General features: G+C 38.2%; 3 protein-coding genes across 3 annotated transcripts in view; 2 read left to right on the top strand and 1 right to left on the bottom strand.

Moving 5' to 3' along the window:
- Positions 1–945: 945 nt before the first annotated feature.
- LOC138045152 (induced myeloid leukemia cell differentiation protein Mcl-1 homolog) lies at positions 946–5246 on the bottom strand. Its single transcript, XM_068891558.1, has 2 exons — positions 4713–5246; positions 946–2219 (listed from the first exon to the last, which is right to left on the bottom strand). Exons 1-2 carry the CDS (start codon positions 5119–5121, stop codon positions 1654–1656), a joined length of 975 nt encoding a protein of 324 aa, XP_068747659.1. The 5' UTR covers positions 5122–5246; the 3' UTR covers positions 946–1653.
- Positions 5247–5293: 47 nt separating this feature from the next.
- On the top strand, positions 5294–11104 carry LOC138045156 (INO80 complex subunit C-like). Its single transcript, XM_068891567.1, has 5 exons — positions 5294–5426; positions 5492–5617; positions 6239–6338; positions 8414–8481; positions 10889–11104. The coding sequence occupies exons 1-5, from the start codon at positions 5334–5336 to the stop codon at positions 11012–11014; spliced, it is 513 nt and encodes a 170-aa protein (XP_068747668.1). The 5' UTR covers positions 5294–5333; the 3' UTR covers positions 11015–11104.
- A 4070-nt stretch (positions 11105–15174) lies between these two features.
- The window catches only part of LOC138045408 (uncharacterized), a 14682-nt gene continuing 9164 nt past the window's right edge, over positions 15175–20692 (top strand). The window contains exons 1-4 of the mRNA XM_068891914.1: positions 15175–16129; positions 17928–18216; positions 18804–18964; positions 20666–20692. The exon at positions 20666–20692 is cut by the window's right edge and continues 214 nt beyond it. Of these exons, the coding sequence (XP_068748015.1) occupies positions 15581–16129; positions 17928–18216; positions 18804–18964; positions 20666–20692 (1026 nt within the window). The 5' untranslated portion in view covers positions 15175–15580. The remainder of the gene's footprint in view (positions 16130–17927; positions 18217–18803; positions 18965–20665) is intronic.

The raw sequence follows: 20692 nt of genomic DNA, 5'->3' as shown, positions 1-20692 counted from the left end.
ACCTCACCACCAGATATTTTAAAACTTTGAATAGAGTTTCATTTTAGCCTACTGTTCACTACCCAGACCAGCAATAACTAAATGGAGCTCACCTTGCTCCATTTTGAAATACAAGAAAATTGCAGGGTGTTTCTGGAGGACTGGAGGTGTTTTTCAAAGTGTTGAATTAAGCTCAAGTCATTTTAAAGTGCATATGTCACTAAAATATTTTGTGCTTATGAACAGTTTACTGTTTGAAATGTGCAATTTCAAAATTTAAAATGGTCTACATTTGAAGGTGTCGGTTTTATAAGCACCAAGCCTTTGGATACTTTGTCCACAAAAAAAAATGGTATGTACTAAATAGTGCTGTTTAATGGAATGTTGTCACCAGTCAGCTGTTGACACAACGGTAAAGGGAAACAAAAGAAATTTTTGACATTCTGTTGATTATATATTCTCTATGTCAACATAGCTACCGTGATCAACAGCTGCTGACATAATGGTGGAGGCAAACAAAAGAAACTTTTGCACCCAACATCAAGTCACACTATTGAATATCTTTACCTGAACCTTTTTGACAGCAAAATAGCCCAATTGTTGACATACACTACTCAAACTTTGGAATTGCATGCCTTTCGAACAGCAAACTATCTGTCAATTCTAAATTAAACTGATACTGCTTAATATGTATTATGTATTAAGTTCAGAACAGAGCAAAAAGTACATTTAAGAATATAAATTTTGGAAAATTTAAGGTGGCTCATATCCTCACCACCAATTTTTTTAAAACTTTGAATGGAGTTTCATTTTAGCCTACTGTTCACTACCTTGACCAGAAATAAATAAATGGAACTCCGACCTTGCTTTATTTTGAAATACAAGAAAATTGCAGGGTGTTTTTGGAGGGCTGGAGGTGTTTTTCAAAGTGTTGAATTAAGCTCTGAAGTCATCTTAAAGTGCATATGATACTAAAATATTGTGCTTTAATAAACAGTTTACTATTTGAAATCTACAATTTCAAAATTTTAAAATGATCTGCATTTTAAGGTGTCAGTTTTATAAGCACCAAGCCTTTGGATACTTTGTCCACAAAAATGGTAGGTAAATAGTGCTGTTTAATGGAATGTTGTCACCAGTCAGCTGCTGACATAATGGTAAGGGGAAACAAAAGAAATTTTTGACACCTACTGTAACAGTACATCACACTTAATTGAGTCACTTGACCATTTTAAACAAATTTCTGGCCTTGACATAACACAGTGACTTTATAAGATAAACTGCTCAAACTCCAAAATACTGGCATTTCAAATAGCAAACTATTTAACAATTTCCATTCATATGCACTTCAAGAAAGCTGGAAGCTTGATATTTGCTACACACACTTTTATGAAAACTATCAATACACAGGTAATGGATAAAGTGGCTGAAATTTCACTGAACAGATATAAACTTCGGGAAAAAAAGAAGTATTGATATCAATACACACATCTATCAGTGGCTGTTGGGATCTTGTTTCTCTCATATCCCCTGATGATCCTATTCACAATGCAATGAAGGCATAGAGGCAAATCAGTCAAAATTCTGTTATCTGGCTGTGTCCAATGCTGTTCATCAAAATCTAGACACCCTTCATACATAGATATTGGATCAGTCTAGTTCAATCCCATTACACTAGCGTTTCACAAAGTCTCGATAGAGCAGAGTGGCAAGGGAGCCCAGTCCAACTGATGCAGAATCAATGGTAATGCTGGTCCGGAGCCACCAAAATGTATCAGGCACTTTCCAGTGTTCAACAAAGGCTTCCCATCCTCCTGTTTTTATGATCCATTCTCCTACGGTCCCCTTGCTCAAATACTCTGATAGCCATCCAACAATATTGTCAACAACATCAGTCCCATGTTGACTAGAGGAAACAGCAAGTTCAGAGGCAAAACAGACCACAGCTACGATACGGCCCCAGTTAACTCCATCGGAGAATACTTCATCTACCACATTTCTGAAAGCAACTTCTGCCTTAGAGGCATTGGTTTCAAGTCTTTCACACATGGTTTTCAATAAACTTGGGTACCTTGATTCCACCTCTTTTCCCACTTGGCGCAGCGTTGCAGCAGCTTTGGTGTCTGCTCGGTAGGCTTCCTTTCCCAACTTGTTGTAGTAAATGTAGTCACAAACCAATTCATGTATATCTTTCATGTGGTTCTTCATCGTTGTGCTAGATGTTGTTTTTTCCCTCAGATCTAAGAAAAAGAGCAAAAATTTTATGCTATATTATAGTTCATGCTCATCATATTTTTCTGACTCAATTTTTTAAATACAGCTTTTCTGCAGACTTCCTATTATAAGAAATTTAGTTTTATTAACTGTTCATTTTAAATTAACTTTATTCCATGTTTTCCATAAATATCCAGTGAAATTGTGAGTTGCAAAGTTGTGGAAGAGGGTCCGTGAGATTTGCCTCAAGGCTGCGAAAACTTTGCCCTTCAAAGGAAAATACTGGAAGTGGTACATGCCAGCATATTTGTGCTGCTGTTGAGCAAGTAAAAAAAAAAAGGTGAACAAACTCATAAGGTGAGATTGAACACATGAGAATATTTCATAAAAGCCGGAGTTGTGTGTGCAAAAGTGGAAATTTCATTCATGATAATTTTTAGATGCACATGTAACATGAAATGTCTGAGCTCAACCACTCTAATTACTGTGGTGTGCGACATTTGCAGATAGTCTGCAGTCTGCAAATGTTGTACAGGGGTGAAACTGCACATGACAAGACTGGCTGGCTAGTGCAAATTTAGTTTTGGCTAGTTTAATCAGACCTGCTAGTGGCCTGTAGGCTAGTAAGCTTAAAAGTTAGTCTCCAGCCCTGTCTCCCCTGGGAACTAAACTTTATTACTATGCAAATGCTGTGAAAAGAGCCAACCAACATGGTGGCCCTTACCACCTACAATAGGTGAAAACCAAGAATACACAAATATATACAATTTTATGAATTCCTTTAAACACAAGTTCAATACATTAGATAATATCTAATTAGAATGTATACAAATAAATAATTTCATTCAGGGAGAATGCATTCCTGGTGGGTGTCCCTTGGGTATCAATGGTGATTCCATACAATCTCAGCATTTGGACACCATCGATCTCATGTGATAGTGTTACAGCTTGTCCAAGGGAACAGTCAAGTCCTGTTGGATGGGGTTAATACTTGGATGGGTGACTGTCCTGCATTACACTGTGCTGTGAATTCTGGGGAGTCGTGCTGTTTGGCTATACTGCAAGAAAGGCTACAGTTGATATCCCAGAAATCATATTGCATCATAACATACGTATTTCATAATTGTTTTTAACAAAAATATTAGCAACAAGCATGAAATACTTATAGCTTGATACCTTCCTTACTGAACAAATATTAGAAAAATAGTCCCCTGATCATGAGTGGACATGTGCTTATGGGTAATAAATGATTGTTCCACCGATTAACAGAAAAGATTGCTCTGATACTATTCAGCTTTGCTTGTTTTATGAACTAATATTGTCACGGATCTCACTAGTTGAATTCCCTAATGGCATGGATTTTCAAATAGTGAAACCTGGAAAAATTTTGCGTTCGATTGGAAATCTGAAGATCGAGATTTTAATATCTACGTGTAAATCCGGATTTCGGGCCAATCGAACACACCCCTAGTTGTTCCAAGCTTCCATTACTATCCTTTGATCTAGATAAACTGTTGTCGATTTTTTTTGTTTTTTGATCAACAAGAAGCATAAAGGAAGAAAAGAAAAAAATTGAAATTATATTCTTGTTATGTTATATATATCCTGACCCATGATTTTTCTGGAACGTAAATTTGATTGCTCGAATTACAAAAAAGGCAAAATATTGTCAGAACTCTATTCTTAGATTGTTGTTTACATTTTTAAACTTTGGATATACAACAAGAAAACTCTTCAGGAGAACCCAAAACCTTAAAGGCATTTAAATCTTTGGATTTATGATTCATTTCCTACCCATTTGTGTTTGTCATGTGTATTTTTCAGACTTTTGTAGAAAATGTAGGCTGTTGTCAATTTCTTTTTTCGATCAACAAGAAGAAATTTTTGAAAAAAGGAAAGGAAAGTGGAATTATAAATACCGGTATGTTATCCTAACACATGATTTTTCTGGAACTTCAACCTGCCTCATTGTGGACACCATGGAAATCACCCAAAAAAGGCTATTTATTTTTAGGCTGTTGTCTACATGTACATTACTAAGCACGAAAGAAATAACTTTGGAATTTCAACAAGAAAACGCTTCAGGAGAACCCAAAACCACAAAGGAAAAACTTTCAATTTGTGATTCATTTCTTCCCTTTTGTGTTTGACACGTGCATTTTGTGGCGATTTTGATCGAATGCCGAGCCAGTATGTCAAACTGTTCAGCTGTAACCACAAGCACGCCTTGCGGACCTATCCTCCCACCACGGACTTCTATAAAAGGTGATAAACTGGTACAGAACAAATCATTCTCACCAAAATATACAACTACTTTCAAATGCCCCTTTGATGACAAAACAGAAATCGAAGGCACCTCACTAATCCTTGATTACTGCTGGTACATAAGCTTCAGCTTATACTTTAATTATACCAGTAAACTAAACTGCGCAGTTTACCCGGGCCACTTATTTGCACGTGAATGGCGGGTACTGTTCAAGTGTATAGAGAACGTTATGAAAGAAGTAGTCTTCACTCACCACGAGATCTACAATCGTCGTTACGGCCGGACTCTTCAGAGACATGCTCGCCGTCTGTAACATTACCATTCTGGTCTGCATTGTTTACAGAGCGATATCCGAGATTCTCGATCCCGTCGTATTCAATACGATCATTAACTGTAAGCTGCTTTCTGTCGAAATCCTCCAGTTTTCTAACAAGGTCCAGTCGCTGGATCTCTGAGAGAAGATCCTTGAAAAGACTGCAATTGTTTCTTCCCAGTTCATTTCTTTGTTCAAGCAAAACAAGTAAATCTGTGGCGCAGTTTATCCCTTCAATTTCCCTCGTTGTCAATGAATCTCTAAGCAGGTACTTCATAGAAGTCAAATTGTCTGCCGATAACTCTTGCGAGAGTGAGAAGATAAACTTTCTAAAGCCCGAAATGCTCATTTCGTGGGCATTAAAAGACACTGATCATATAAAAGAGGAAGCGAGGCATAAAACGTAGATGGCTGATGAGTTGTAAATAAACATATATACGCGTGAAGGTGTTGAAAAAGGTATGAAGGGTAGCGTTCTCGACTGTCTACAAGCATTGTGGGATAGGGGGAGTCCCCGGTTGCCTCGCTGTCAAACATCGCCTCACTTCCACTTCATCCAAGATGGCTTCTAACAGGAGCAAGAAAAATAAACGATCTCAAAGCCCGGCTTCGGCTTCTTGCCCAATCCCAAGCAAACGAAAAAGGCCATTAACGGTAAGATGCTTAGTCTTTTAAGTATTATACGTTACTTTTTTTAAACCAATCTATCTTTATTTTAGCCTTTTGTGGCAGACGAAGTTGAGTCGAACTCAAGTAGTCGAAGTAGCCTGTCATCTTTTAGTGCCGTGAGCGAAACAAGCATCAATGCAAATGGCCAATTTGTCTTTAAAGATGGTAATTTTGAGGTATGTAACTGAATGTTTTCGGCGTAACGCGTACTTTTTTTTTCTGTTTGGCAAAGTCTTTCTCTCAGCAAATAATCACATATACCGTATATGTAAGTCTTATATAATATGTAAAAATTCATTTATAGTGCTCAATTTTTATAAACAAAAAATTGAAAAAATACCAGAAATGGTTTGAAAGAAATAAATAAAATAAAAATTAACAAAGAACAGTAAACTTAAACTTAACTTAAAACTTAACATTTTTCTTTGTGTATATATAGTTCCTTGTAGAATGCATTTGATTTGTACAACTAATTGTAGAGTAAATAAAGCAAATATATTTTAAGAAATAGCTGAATGATAATATACTTATCACGTTATTGCTCTCTATTCTAAGTTCTTCCTTATTTATAATAATTACCTCCATTGTCAAAATCAATCAAATTGAATGAGGGAGACGAATTGGTGCTGTATGTTCTTTCACTCTCTTGCCCCAGACAACTGTCATTGCAATTAAAACGCTCTTCAATAGACAGAAGCTGAGTCTCGTTCCAATGTTCTGAATTCTCTTAGCTGAATTACCACAAGATTGATGCAGCTATTGTTACAGTAACTGTCATGTTTTCATTTCTTGCACAGCACTCTGGAGTTAATGCAGGCAAAAAAAAGATTTGGAAAAATTTAAAACAGATAATGGGCTTAGAAAGAGGATTGCCATGGAAACAAGATGATCCCACTTGTAAGACAGGTTTTCTTTTCTTCATTTCATTCATAGACCTCTTTCATGATGTCCGCCAAATGAAAGGAGGGTAGTAGGTCTAATTATTAAACATTTATAAATAAAAAAGAATGTAAAGGTCATCGCAATTTATGAAAGTGGTCCATACCATGTCAAACAATACGTAAAGTCTATCTTGTGATAATGGCATTAACCCATCAGTGTTCTCACCAGGATTTTGTCTTGGGGAGTCCCAGGGCCCCCTTTTCTAAAAAATAGAGGCCCTGTAGGAGCTTAAGCAGGACGAAGTTACAGTGTGCTTGTGCTCCATGACTGGGGTGAAAATCCTTTGTGATTTCTCTGTCCATTTCATCATGGCACATTCAAATTGGAACTCTTGCAATGGTGGGCCTTTGACAATTTTGTAATTGCATTTGATTTGTTTTCCTTGAGACAGATCTCACAGGTCATGATCTTTTTGTTGGCATCATAGGCAAGCCACATGTATTTCAACTGCCATTCACTCTGAAAACATGGTCTTAATTTCCACAATAAAACAGATTTTTGGTCTTAGCTTTCTACATTGTCCTTTTCATTGTCCAGTCTTAACCAGCGTTTCGATTATCTTCTACTCTTTCTTAAATCCTTGGTGCTTTAGGGTGAAAGAATCTAATTTTCTTTGTGCCATGACGAATAACATGAGCGTGCACTCTAAATCATCTGTTACACAAAGTACCTACCTGATCCAATATGGCGGCCAAGATGTTGAAGCTGGGGTTTACCTCGGTGTAAAAACCTGTGAAACTTTTTCTTTGTTTTGTTAGCTCGTGGTGGGGTTAGGTTATTGTTTGATGTTTTCTTGCTCTTTTGTTTTCCTTTGTGTTACGTCATCTGTGAGTTTCACAGGTTTTTACACCGAGGATGAGCCTGAAGCTGCACAATGCTTGTGTGACTGATGAAGGCAAAAGTCAATAAAATTGAAGGCTTTAATTTGAAGGGGCTTTGAATACTTTGATAAATATTGTTTCCATTCAGTTGACGAAGGCAAAGCGCTGAAGTTTTCGCTGGAACTGTTAAAAGACTGCTAGCTTACTAGCTTAAGGCTGTCTTGTTTATAGTATCGTTACTTCTTTGCATCGTTTTTAATGCGCCATTTCTGTTTTTCTTGCGGGAATCCTGCAAGGGCGCAGCCTGGTGAGAACACTGACCCACTGAATCCTGAGCCACACTGCATTGGCGAATAAAATTGTCTGTCGTTAGACAGAGTAAAATCTATTAAAGGGGCTAGGTCACGCTATTTTAGGTATATTCGTTTAATTCTGTTAATTATGAGCTCTAAACGTCAAATTGGCAGAGCAAGAGTCTTTCATTTGCAAAATCACGGCCACATAACAACTGAGAATGATTTTCCAGCTGTTTAAATGACATTTTGAAAAAGACTGATATAAATTTGAAAAAAGGTGGGCCGACGTTTTTCAAATTTACCCAAATTCAATCCATTTCAATCATCTCCAGTTTTGTCCATCCATGTCCCTTCTTGGCTTCCCTGTGTTTTGTTAGAGTTCTTCTATAGTTTTGAACAGTTATTTTGATATTTTAGTTAATTCTATGACCATTCGATCAGTGCTGAAATTGCCTAAAATTGCGTGACCTAGCCCCTTTAAGTCTCACTCCCAGGGGTCTGAATAGTTAATAATATGCATGAAAAAATTACTCATTCCTGATTGGCTAAAAAGAGAGTAGTTCTCTTGTAACAAGGGTGGTCTCTGTACCAATAAAAAAATTGCCAATTGTTTTATACCAAATTGCACTCAAATCATGTGATTACCCATACAAACCATTGGTGGCTCTGCTTTCATGTAGATTTTAAAGGTCAATTTTGGTTTTTAGTGCTGTCCTTCATTGCAGTGGACTGGGTCAGGAAAGCCAAAGTACGCTTTGTGACTGGCAGCTTTGTTACTTTTTTGTGAAAGCATTCTGTCAACTGTTGTTGTCAATGTGGAATTGGGGAGCAATGCCTATCAAGAATGCTATTTTGATTTTACAATAATTAATTTTTATTAAAAGGACTTATAACAGCTACTTTTTTTTCACAGATAGCAGTATTGATGCACCACCATCATTCAAACCAGAAAAGAAATATGCCGATCTTTCAGGTTTACCGGTAAGTTTTTTGTGACATAAAATCACATTTATCTTCACCTTCTTATCATTATGCAATAATTTTGTGTTTTGCGTAGCCTGCGAGCATGCAGGCTATGTTTTGCGGCATCTTGACAACATTTTCAAGTTCTCCAGACCACTGGAGGATAGCCTCTCATAGCAGAACAGAGAACCAAAAAAATTCTACTCACATGACAACAAGTACACGTCAAATGAAACCAGGCACAAAGTGGTGTGTTGAGAATATACTCTGCATCGTCTTGCTCCCCAGAGTTTAGTAGAGGGTGCTGTTGTGTTTATGCAGTCAGCCTTTACCCTATGAGCAGTTGTTTTCTCCTACGCTTCCCGAGAAAGAAATCACTGCAAGAAAGCCTTTGTTTCTCTGAGTGCGCCACCGTTCAGCACCAAGGATGAATACATCCAATTTGAACCGGTAAAACAAGTTTAGTACACTTGTTTTGGTGCTTTTGCATGCATTCAGCCTGGTGGCGGCTCATGTGTGTCAATGCTGCGTTTGGGCGATAAAGGGGAAAAATTCCATATTTTTCCTGTGAAATAAGATGAAGTGATGTCAAATGCATCATGTGGGGCGTGATGTACCTCGCAAATGCTTGATGGAAAATCCAATGGTTACTTGCAGTGGTTTCTCTCTTGATCTCTCTCCAGAAGCATAGGAGAAACCAACTGCTCACAGGGTAGTTGGCCTGAGCATAATAAGTTATGTGAACCTGGGTAAGGCAATAATGCAACAGAATTGAATAGTAATAATACATTATTATTATTATATGTGTCAATATTATGCTTTGATGGTGTCCATCCTGCCTTTTGAAACAGTAAGACTGTAACTCTTTCTCCTCCGGGTTGTAAAATTACAGAAATCTGATCACATTAAGTTTCTCCTGACATGTATCTGAACTACCTGTATTTGACTCTATCCTATCGCTGATAAGATTTCCAGCAGTCACTTACTAATAGATAGCCTGTTCCAGGCTTCTTAGTTAGTAAAGCAAGTAAGCCAGGCAAGTACACTGAGGGACTCTTGAGGGTGGTAAAGAGTATTTTGTGAATTGCCGTTTTTATTTTCAATGAAATGTGAAATGACCTTGTTTTTCCTTGTGAAACGTGATTTTGTCCATTACCGTGAGCCATGATTTTTGAGAATAATAACTAACAATAATTAGCAATCAATGAATGAGGCTGAGTAGGATATGAAGAATTCTGCAGGTCGAGGAGGGTGTTATCCACGAAGGCCGAGGTGGATAACATCCTCCGAGATCTGCAGAATTCTTCATATTCTACGAAAAGCTGAATTCAATAATTGCTTTATTATTTATTCAAAATATTTTCTTCGCTCAAACTTCTAAACCTACTCGCAGCCATTTTTCTGCTCAACAAAAATAACACAATCTCGTCCCCAGCTTTTTTCGGTCAACGGTTCAATAATCTGCTGTGGGCTGCACTTTTGACGTCATTGATTCAATATGACAAAGTTTCTTTCCAAATTTGGTGAACAGCAGCTGGTTATGGTGAATTATGCGTGTGGTTTTAACCAATCAGAAACAGGGAAATATCTTGAATGAATAATAATGTTTATTATTCTACGAGGGCACGCTGATGTCATTTTCTATCCAGCAAGCCCCCTGGTGTTCCCGGGGGGAGTAGATGACTAAAGCATCAATTTCTGCCTCAATCTTTTCTGGCCCAAAATGGTTTTGTCATTATTTTTTTCTCAGAGCTGCAAAAATGTTTTCAGCTCGCCGTATTGCTGACGTGTTCCTTGACCATATTATGTACAGCAGGTGTATGAACTGATAGCCTGTGTCTGGCAAGCCAATGAAAATGCTGGAAATTTGATATCCGTCTGTTCAGTTTTTAAAAGTAATAATTATGAGAATTGGGTGTCTTATTCACCATTTTGCTCCCTGTTTTTGTTTTTTATTTATTTATTTTGCGGGAGTAGGAGCCTGAGAAAGTATAATGATAGACTGTAAATATAACTGGGCAGAGCAAGGTACAACAACTACATCTGGATTGCATGATTCACTGAAATTTGAGCCTTGACTTGTAGCCTCGCTAGCCTAAATGACAGCTTTGCTGGTCAATCAACACGGCAAAAACCAGCTCAGAAATCGCCTCAAAAGGTTGCGAGACTCTTCCCACTGTAACTGTTCTGATTAGTTTCTTTATGTGTGATGGCTGTAGCTGTTAACAAAGTTAACGTAAATTTGTTTGTTTAAAAAAGTTCTTTATTTTTGTGAAATGTAGAAGGGCTATTTTATTATTTTTTGTTGAGTTACATGTACATTTTCACAACTTTCTGTTGTGACTGAAGCAGGCAGCTCTCTTGGATCTCAAAGGGCTACTAACAGTGCATTCTTAGATCACAAAATCATTCTTTCTTTTTTTAGGCTAAGTACAAAGATCCAAGCACAGGCATTCAATACAACAATTCCATGGAATTTAGTTCTATTCGGGGCTTGCCCATGGATATCGTCAGTGGCTATCTTGCACTTCGAAAAGCTGCCCCTACATAACTTAATTGCTATTAGTAGCTTTTCCAGATGTGTAAATAATTCAACAAATACTAAAAATTCATAATATAACATTAAAATTTCATTAATTTTGTTTGTTGCTTTTATTTGTCAATGAGAATTCTTTGTTATTATCAGAAGCCTTGGTGTTGATTCCCAAGAAGACCTTTTTGGATGAAAATATTTTTATTGTATATTTGCATCAGATGAGAGTGCAAAGTTATCTTGCTTTTTCTCTACTGTTTTCCCACAAACCTGATAAACTATTGCATTATAACACATGTATTCTGTAATGGGCCCTTTGCAGGATAGTGATCACATGGTACAAATCCGCCATACTGGGACGCAAATTGCGCACTGGGACATCTAAAACAAAGCTAGTTAATCTCAATTTTCTTTGTTTTAGATGTCCCAGTGGGCAATTTGCGTCCCAGTATGGCGGATTTGTACAATGTGATCACTATCCTGCAAAGGGCCCATTGTTTTTGATAACAATTATTAACAACAAGATACATGTAAAAGTCAAAGTACTTCATGCTGTGATACCTTTATTTCTGAACAAGTACTAGAAAAAGATGCAAAATGATTCTTCCCAAACTATATGACTACTTTCAAATGCCTCATCGGTGGCAAAACAAGATTTTTCCCCGATTGCTTGTAATCTCACAATCTGATTGGCTAATTTGCCGTTGGCGATAAGAGTCTAGACAACACTGCTCCCGTCAATTTGTCACGCAATGTAATAGTCAATCAGGAACGCTTATTTTGGGAAATAAACGAATCATATTGCGACAAAGTTCTAGACAATGCTTGCTCTTTCTTTGTGCCATGATTTTGGTCACGCTCTGAAATAAACACTTTCTTTGGCATTGAATATTGTGGTAAAAAACAAATCGAAAGTGGTTGAACAGCGTTGTCTGTACTCTTATCGACAACGATATTCGTCATCAAAGTGGTCAAATTTGTTGTGGATTTATTTATTTACGAATTTACGAGGGGCTCCAGCCCGGGGGGGTACTTTAGGAATTTCTGGGTGGGGATGTGCCGCTGGGACCCTGTAACCCTTAGCCTATACCACAGCTAGTTTCAGCTAGATTTTGCTACCCTATACTAGATTTCAATCAATCAATCAATCAACTTTATTTAAAACACGGTAAATGGCTCAGCAAGCTGGTTTTCAGACATGCCGTGTAAGAATTACAAATTATAAATGCCAAAAAAATTACAAGAATTACAAGATATAAATGTTAAAACGACTAATAAACTAGGTATAACTTAGCGCTAAATATTATTTAATGTCAAAGAAATTTAAACAATAGTAATAATTAGTAACCAACATAATTTACTATGTAATAATATGAACAAGCGATGTAAAAAATGTGCCCTAGCGATTTAAAAAGTGTCCTGGGATATCGCACGATTAAAGCTTGCAAGATCCCTTATCTCACGAATTTGATTTGACTGTTGGTTCCAAGCATTTGCACCTGGCCTCGATAAGAGAAAGAACGTTTAAGAAAATTCGTTTTAGGTAGCGGTAATTGGAAGTCATAGTTCGAACCCCTTAACCAACTCCCCAAATCACTCCTATCCTAGAGTAGCTGTTTTCCAGAAACTGAGGTCACTAGCACAGTCTAAAGCAAAGCCAAAACAAAACCTTATACCACAATCATTTTTTTTCTTAAAAAAGGATTTATTTATACTTGTCCAGCAATGCCAAGCACATACATACGCATTATCAAGACAATAAATTGTTTAATTTTAACCGGTATACCACCGATTTCCGTCTGAGTCCCGATTTTTGACAGTTAATAATATCTAGTAGCGTTTTATGATATTCATCTATCAACTCTGTTGAGGCTGAGTCGTGAAAATTAAACTTGCCGATTTCATTTTTTTCTATCTTTGAGTAACAATTCTTGGTTTCCTTAGCCTAGATAAAATCTTCAACCAACTGGTCAGTTTCGTGAAAAATGATACACTATTCTAGACCCAAACGCTTTGATTTATATACCCTATGCTAGAGTAAACTGCTTGAAACCATACCCTTCACAGCGCCACGTACCTATATAGCCCATATATGGCAGTACCCCCCCCCCCCCCCTCCCGGGTGGCTAAGTAGCCTGACTTCTGGCTGTTATAGACAATTTTGGTCTCATTCACACAGAAGCCCTTCAAGCTAATCCTGCCAAGCCGACCACATGCTGGAAAGGTCAGACCACAACACCGGGAACTCTATGCCCTACTCTTTTCGAATAGGGTGTGGGATCTTTAACTCCCCACAGAGTTAATGAACAAGGGCTATGAGACGGGACCTCCGGCTTATCGTCCTTATCCGAGAAGACTTGAAAACCATTTGCAGGGAAAGATCTCATGGATATACCCACCACGAGTCCCTAGGTTAAACTCTCATTTTACATATTAAGTGAAAGTGCCCATTTCAGTGATTAGGTCTAAACTTTCGTTTATCTTAATTAGGTCTAGAAACTAGAATGGTTATTACTGGGTTGCAAACCCAGTCGGAAATTAGGTAGATTTCCGTTTTTTTTTTTTTAGTATTTTATTCCGTGTCGGTAAAAGTCTTGCCTGTCACTCCCCTGGTAAGTGGTGTCTTTGTGCATAGAGTCTTCTGCGCGTATTTTCTTAGGATTGAGAGGGTAGTGGAACTGTGTAGATTTCTCTGGTGGACACAGTAGAATCATTAACTTAGCCTGCAATGGCGTCGAAAGTCATGAAACGCGAATGGCGTTTTAGTGGATCCTTAAACAAAATATACCCTTATGGAGCTCAATAATGGAAAGTCAGTTGGATAAACTAGGCAGGAATCTCAAAAGCGACGAGTAATGGACTTCGACAACAATCTATCGCCCGTCGAGACGAGATCAAAGTGAGCTGTATTTACCTGAAGTACATGGTAATTTGACACGATTGAGTTTCTTGTCTTCACGCACGCAATGAAATAGGAAGAGGTTTTCGCCTCTAAGAGCAAATATGTTGTTTGTTTCAATAAAATTTTCGCTGGAAAAGGATTCTGTGGTATTTTCTGGCTTTGTGAATTATAATATCATGTTGTGTATTGAATTTTCGAGCTTAAGGTTCAAATGTGATGTGGGAGAAGTTTTTTAGTATTGCTCTGTAAGCAGGAAGGGTTCACAGGCCTATTGGAAGCGTGCTTGAGTTTCAACAAAATGAGCCCCAAAATCAGTGAAAACTTGTGACGCAGATGAATAATAAAGTAGCTGCTATTTCCAAAATGATGGAATTACCTGGTGATAAATAACGTCGTACGCGTCTTGGAGAGTAAATTTTGACTTTGCATAAACAAGAGTTGGGCGATTGTGATCTTTGTTTTGACTTCGCTCATTTCATTGTCAAACTTTATAACACTTCACAGAAAAAGAAACTTTCAAAAACCCGGTATCTTGCCATCATTTGACACAGATGCTTCACTGTTTGGCGAGTAAACATGCCGCGGTAACTTAATCACGGCGCCCGCTGAATTCCGGCCATGTCACTTTCGATTTTGCAATTTACTTGAACGTAGCAAAAATCTCCGAAAATGTTTGTCGCTGATCGTAACTTTTTATATTCTATATTCACGGTTCAAAATTAATGTTGTTTTCATGCCGTAAATATTTTATTCTCGATCGACCGTCCGGGAAACTTCCTTCTGCTCTTTCTGAAAACTGTGTATCAATAGTTATTTGCTTTTTCATCAATATTTGTTTTGCGTAAAGCAAGCTAACAGAATCTGTACCTTGCTGAGTTCGCATTTGTTAGCGTTAATAGTATTTTCAGTCAGATGTTTCTGTTTTTTATGAGGGGTACATTGTTTTGGTCTCCCATCCAAACACTAACCCCGCCCGGCAGGGCTTAACTTCAATTAACTTTAACATTAGAAAGCTGTCAGATGCTCAGAGGGCACACTTGTGGTAAAAAGAAGTTGCGAGGGAACTTGAAAATTATTAATCTCGTACCCAGATCTCACTCTGTCACTGGAAATGTCCGTATGACCGTGGGAGATCTGGGTACGAGATTAGAAAATTATTAACATGTCAGCCCAGAAGCCAATGTTTCTCGCTTCTCTTTTATTTGTTATTCTTCAGAGACTGGAATGCTGTATTTCAATACCACACAATTCATAGACTTTCGAAAAGTCCTTCATCCACTTCGCGTACGAAAAATCACGATTCGCTCGCCGAAACATTTTCTCCTGGGATTATCGTGAGGTCGACTTGTGGCAAGTCTACACAATTCAGTGCCTTCTGATTTTCTGTAGCACGTACCACAGGCAACCCAGTGTATGCTTCACAGAAGCATCTCGTTTTTGTAGAGTTATGGTTGGTGTGTATATCCTTGGATCCTTGCCCATTTGCAAATGTATTTACAAAGGCCTCACAAGGCGCACAACATTTTGACCACTGTGATGACGAACATCGTTGTCGATAACAGTACCGATAACGCTGAACCACTTCCGATTTGTTACTTCACTAATCGTAGGTCAGTTTTTGTTGCGCGCACTCTGCTACCGATGTCACGCAACACTGAACCGTGAGAAGCTGTTGGTAGGATATGGCAGACGAAAGTTATGGAGAAACAAAACCATGTCAAATGGAATGGATGCGGATTAAATTGGAGGAACTCTATCAGAGGAACGCTCTCGGAAACATTGCCTCGCACATGTTTCCCGATTACGGAGAATTTTTTGCCGTGCCTCGCATCGCAAAGCGCGAAGTTTTCGAACTGCTTTCGGTCTTCATAAAGAGAGACAGGGATATCTTTGAGTGCGTCGGAAATTTACGCAAGAATGGAGGTATATTAGCGGATCAGTCCTATGATGTCCTGCACATTTTAAGACCTCATTTACACAGTAGCTCAAAGAAGGAGGTTGACAGATACCTCACAGCTTCAAAGCTTCCATTTACACGTCGAATAAACGAGTTCTTGTTGGAAGACTTGGTTGGTCGCCCCGAAGGGAAACTATTCAGCTGGATTGATTTGGGAAGAACTCAAATTGAGTATGTCGATTCTGTTAAACTTACAGCAAGAATATACAAGCTGAAAGTTTCCCCACAGTCGGATAGTCTCAAGGGAAAGGCTTGTATCTATGTTGTATACAAGGTACTGCTTTATATATGAGAGAGCTAGACTGCATGTGAAAGACGCATGCGAACTGCTGGAAAAAGCAGGTTCAGCCAAGAGGCACATCCACTACCTGTTTGTTATGCACCAGTTAATGTAAATCACTGCTCCCCCATCCCAACCCTGGCAGGGACTTGGATAAAAGGGCAAGAGAAAGTGAGCTCATGTTCCTGCCTCAGGGCAATATTTTTGATCCAATATCCCCGCCTACTAGTGAAAGAATACAACAAATTTCGTCAAAAATATCACTAAGAACAAAATATAACAGTCAGCAAGGTTTTCCGTTCGGTGACTTAATGTATTTGTGGATGGCAAGCAAAAAGTAAGCTAGGATAACAACTAGCAACTATTGTGGTGGGTATTTGCCAAGCTGCAAAGGGGTGAGGTAAATAGCCACCACTAGCCACCGACACTGAGGTGAATAGTTGTTTTAGTACATACTAAAACAGTGAGATAATTTAGCACAAAAAGATGATTTTAACTCATTTAAACCTGCAAAGATCATAAGATTTGCGGGCAGAAATTCTGCGCAAATAGCTCGGAGGTGAATAGCAGTGGCTTTCCGGAGTTTAAGTAGCCAATCAGCATCTGCGTTCAACTAGCCTGCGAGGAGGCTCACTTGTAAGCACTTGTAGGCACAGGAATATGCGAAAGGGCGACGGAGAGAAGAATGGGGCGAGGAAAAAGTCCCATTCTTCTTGCCGGCTTTGCCGGCTCGCTTTTTCCGTGCCTACAAGTGAGCCTGCTCGCAGGCTAGCGTTCAACGCTATCCACTGTTTTGGTATATACTAAACTGGATCAACAAGTTTAACTCTTGTTTCTTTCCATAATTTTAGTCTCTGTCTGGTTTGGTCCCAGTCTTGTGTGACACAGTTGTAGACTCCAATCCTCCAACAGAGAAATTCCCCGATTCGGATCTTGTCCAACACCCAGTATACTGGGGCACTTTTGTTGGGTTTTGTCCTGCTAATGTCCCCGCTTTTCTCATTTTGGGAAGGGAAGGGGTGGAGGGGGGGAGATTTACGCCAACTAGTGCATTACCAAGTGACACAATGGCCAATTCCTAGTTGGCTGGATAAGTTGTCACTGCTTAAGGTGGCTCAAACCAGTTTCAATGCTTCCAAGTGACACTCTGTATCGTAGCAATATTATGGTACCATATGCAGTCGTTGTTGTTACGTAATATGTCACCGCGGCAATGGGAAAGCCCTGTAAAAATACCCTTTATTTTGTCTTAATTGCTCATATCTTAAAAACGAACTGGGTGACCCCCAGTCATCAGAAGGGTAAGATGAAACTTCCTGCAAACTTTAAAAAAATTCTGCATGGAGGATTCAGAGAACCCTTCATTCTGTGATTTTTTTAATGTGGCTCTGATTCCACAGTACAGAGTTCTTTTAAACTTTGCAGAAAGTTTCATGTTGGCCTTCTGATCACTTTTCAGAAATTAAAAAAGGGGTCACCGAGTGAGAATATGATGGTTGCTAGAGGGGAAGAGGGTTGCATAATAAATCAACAATCAAACCTATAACTCCTTGTGTGCCAGCCTTACAGGCTAAAATAGAGAGCTTGCTGATCTGAAATACAGAGGCTAGAAGATAATAATAATTTACAAGGCCTTGCAAGCGAATGAGTTTTGTCAAGAACATAAGTCTTCAGAAGTTCCAGTAATACAGGCAGTCAATATCCACAATTTTATTTCTTATATTTCTCACGGTTGGTTGTGAATAGCTCACAGTATTTAAAAAATAACAGAAAATTGTCATCTTCTTTTTAGGTTTGGTACTCTGAAAGACTACACTATTATCCATCAAAAGAATACACGTCTTGTTCCTGGTTATGTAATGACAAGGCATCTCTTGAAAATCAGATCAAAGTCTGCACTAAGTCTCTTGAGAGATGTTGCATTAGTTTAGACAAAGACAAAAGGGCTGCAATAGCATTTAGTGTTTGTCGTGTTCCAGTGTTGGCAGATGGGATGCTAGGCATACCCATTTATGATGTGAAACTTGTGTCAATAAATCCCTACAGAAGAACAGATGATGAAAATTTGTTTTTTGCTCAAGGTAATTAATCTGTTAAGTGAACCCTGTTACAAAATTAATGTAAGAAATCCTTTTACAGGATCGAAATATTAGAACAAAATTTTAATGAAAAGTTCTTTGCACAGAACCAAACAGAGTGGGAACAACAAAGACATGTCTTTTTACACATTGATAAAAATTATTTTTAATGACCTCACAACAGCATAATTTAACAATTCCAATAAACCCAATGATTTTTTTACCACTGACAAAAGTTGCAGTGCAAAAGAGCTTTGTTATTTGGTGATGTTTATGATAGCAAAATTAAGTATTATTGATCCAGATCTTGAGAATTTCTTTCTTGAAAAATTTTCCGCAACAATAAGTTTCTAGGTGTCTTAATTTGTGATAACGAGGGTCAGATGGCAATTAAAATGATGAGCATGATAATAATAATTATTCTCATCCTCATCATTATTTAAGCAACAAGAATTAGTGCATTCTGAAGTAAGGGATGCACCAGTACTTAATTTAGAAATTAGGAGTTATAATCTTTAATAACCACTATTGTGATATTTAGCACAATTTAAGCAGGTTCAAACTGAAAGTTCTGTCACTTGTCATTTCAGAACTTGACTTTGACTTTCTTCAAGAACTTAGATCACAGGTTCAGAGCATGAAGACAAATCACTTATGGCAACCAGCTCTGAGGCAGCTCTTTAGTTTTCCTTCCTCAGACGACAGATGGAAAGTTCTTCAATTTTTACTGGAAACAACGAAAAAACTCCAGGTAGTAATGTCTTTGGTAATGCAGATTTATTATGATACAGCCGTTTACTGACTTCATTCTCTATTCCAGTTGTCATCTTCATTAATTAATGTCGTTATCTTGATGGTCATCATCGTCTTGTTATCAATGTACCGCCAACGGTTTCAAGCACCCTCATCATCATCATCATCATTATCATCACAGCGTCCTCTTAATTGTTATCATCATTGCCATTTATGATTATTAAGTGTTGTTAGCCCGAGCCAAAGTTACTTTCCATTTGCAAAAGACAATAGACCAGGGCTCGAAATTAACATTTTTAGTAAGGCGCCAATTGGCGACTGATCCAAAAATTTTGGTCGCCAGATCTTAACTTTTAGTCGCCATTTTTTTTTCACTGATATTTTTTTCTTCATTTTTCTGATGATCATGTACACATGCAATCTTCTTTTTAGTCCTAAGTTTAGGTACACGTAAGCTTCTAAGACTGAGATACTAAAACTTAAAAGGAAGCCAGGGCTCGTAAAACATATCATTACGCATTACGAGGTAAATAATCAATGTGAAAGCAGCTTTAGTCACGTTTCCTGTGCTTCCTCCGCTTTTGTTAAGTTTCCATGTAACATCGAGTCTATAGCTTACATAAATAGACGAACCTGAACATAAACAATCACCAGTTTTCCATATTTTCAGCGCTAAAAAGCCAAGGCTTGGCTTAACCTGCAAGGCTTCGTTGTGAACATTGCACGTGTTGTTAAGTGCGCCCGTAATACCAGCTGCTGAATCAAACATGGCGCTCGATTATGAAACATGGAGATCGAAGAGCCAGAAGAGTCGTGGGTTTGTTTTGTTATTTCTGTGCGCATAAATCGTGCATTTTATCCAAAACTACGGTTGATTTGCCTTTGAGGTTAAAAAGATAAAGGAAAAAGGTGAAGGTTAGTCGCCCACAAATCTAGTCGCCAACGCTTGATTTTTGGTCGCATTGGCGACCAGTGAGTCGCAATGTCGAGCCCTGATAGACCTTTTCGGCTTGTACATTTTGTTTTCCCAATACAGATCATGTGATAACACTCAGGAGGCTTGGTCCTTTGTTTTGTTCATTAAAAAGAGTGCATGCAGGCTTATTCATGCTTGCATGCCCTCATTTTAATGAACAAATCAAAAGACCAAACCTCCTGAGTATTATCACATGATCTGTATTGGGAAAACGAAATGTACAAGCCGAAAAGGTCTATTGGAGGCTGACACTTAGCCCAGGGAAATTCTTGCAAAAAATCCGAATTTGTTTTGCATTTCGTATTGCTAGTTAGAAACTTAGATAATTTCTATTACGTAGAATGTGGTGTGAGAGTTTCTCCGCTCACCCAGCGAATAAATTAAAAAGAAAATTGATGGCAAAATTACTTTCAATACTTAATTTAGAACCAGTTACCTTTAAGAAGGAATTCCATCCTCTGGATGGATGTATTCCTGAGAAGGAATCTCGTTGATGACTGAGGTTTCGATGACTGACCAGAAGTTGTCTTCAATGTCAAGTCGACTCGGGAAGATGACTTGAACTCAAGTTGTTAAAATGTGAGTTATCAGCAACATACCTTCTCATGACTATTTCCATCCAGAGGATCAGGTATGTCATTCTTTGGTTCTCGCCATTAATCAAGTGATTAATTCTATAATTTAAAACGGCCTAATTGGAAGACTGAATGAATGTTCTTTCAGACAGAAGACTTGCACGAGATCCAGTTA

This window comes from Montipora capricornis, chromosome 1 (genome assembly GCF_036669925.1).
Source record: "Montipora capricornis isolate CH-2021 chromosome 1, ASM3666992v2, whole genome shotgun sequence".
NCBI classification, from domain to species: Eukaryota; Metazoa; Cnidaria; class Anthozoa; order Scleractinia; family Acroporidae; genus Montipora; species Montipora capricornis.
This window is presented reverse-complemented; position numbering and strand designations above follow the sequence as displayed.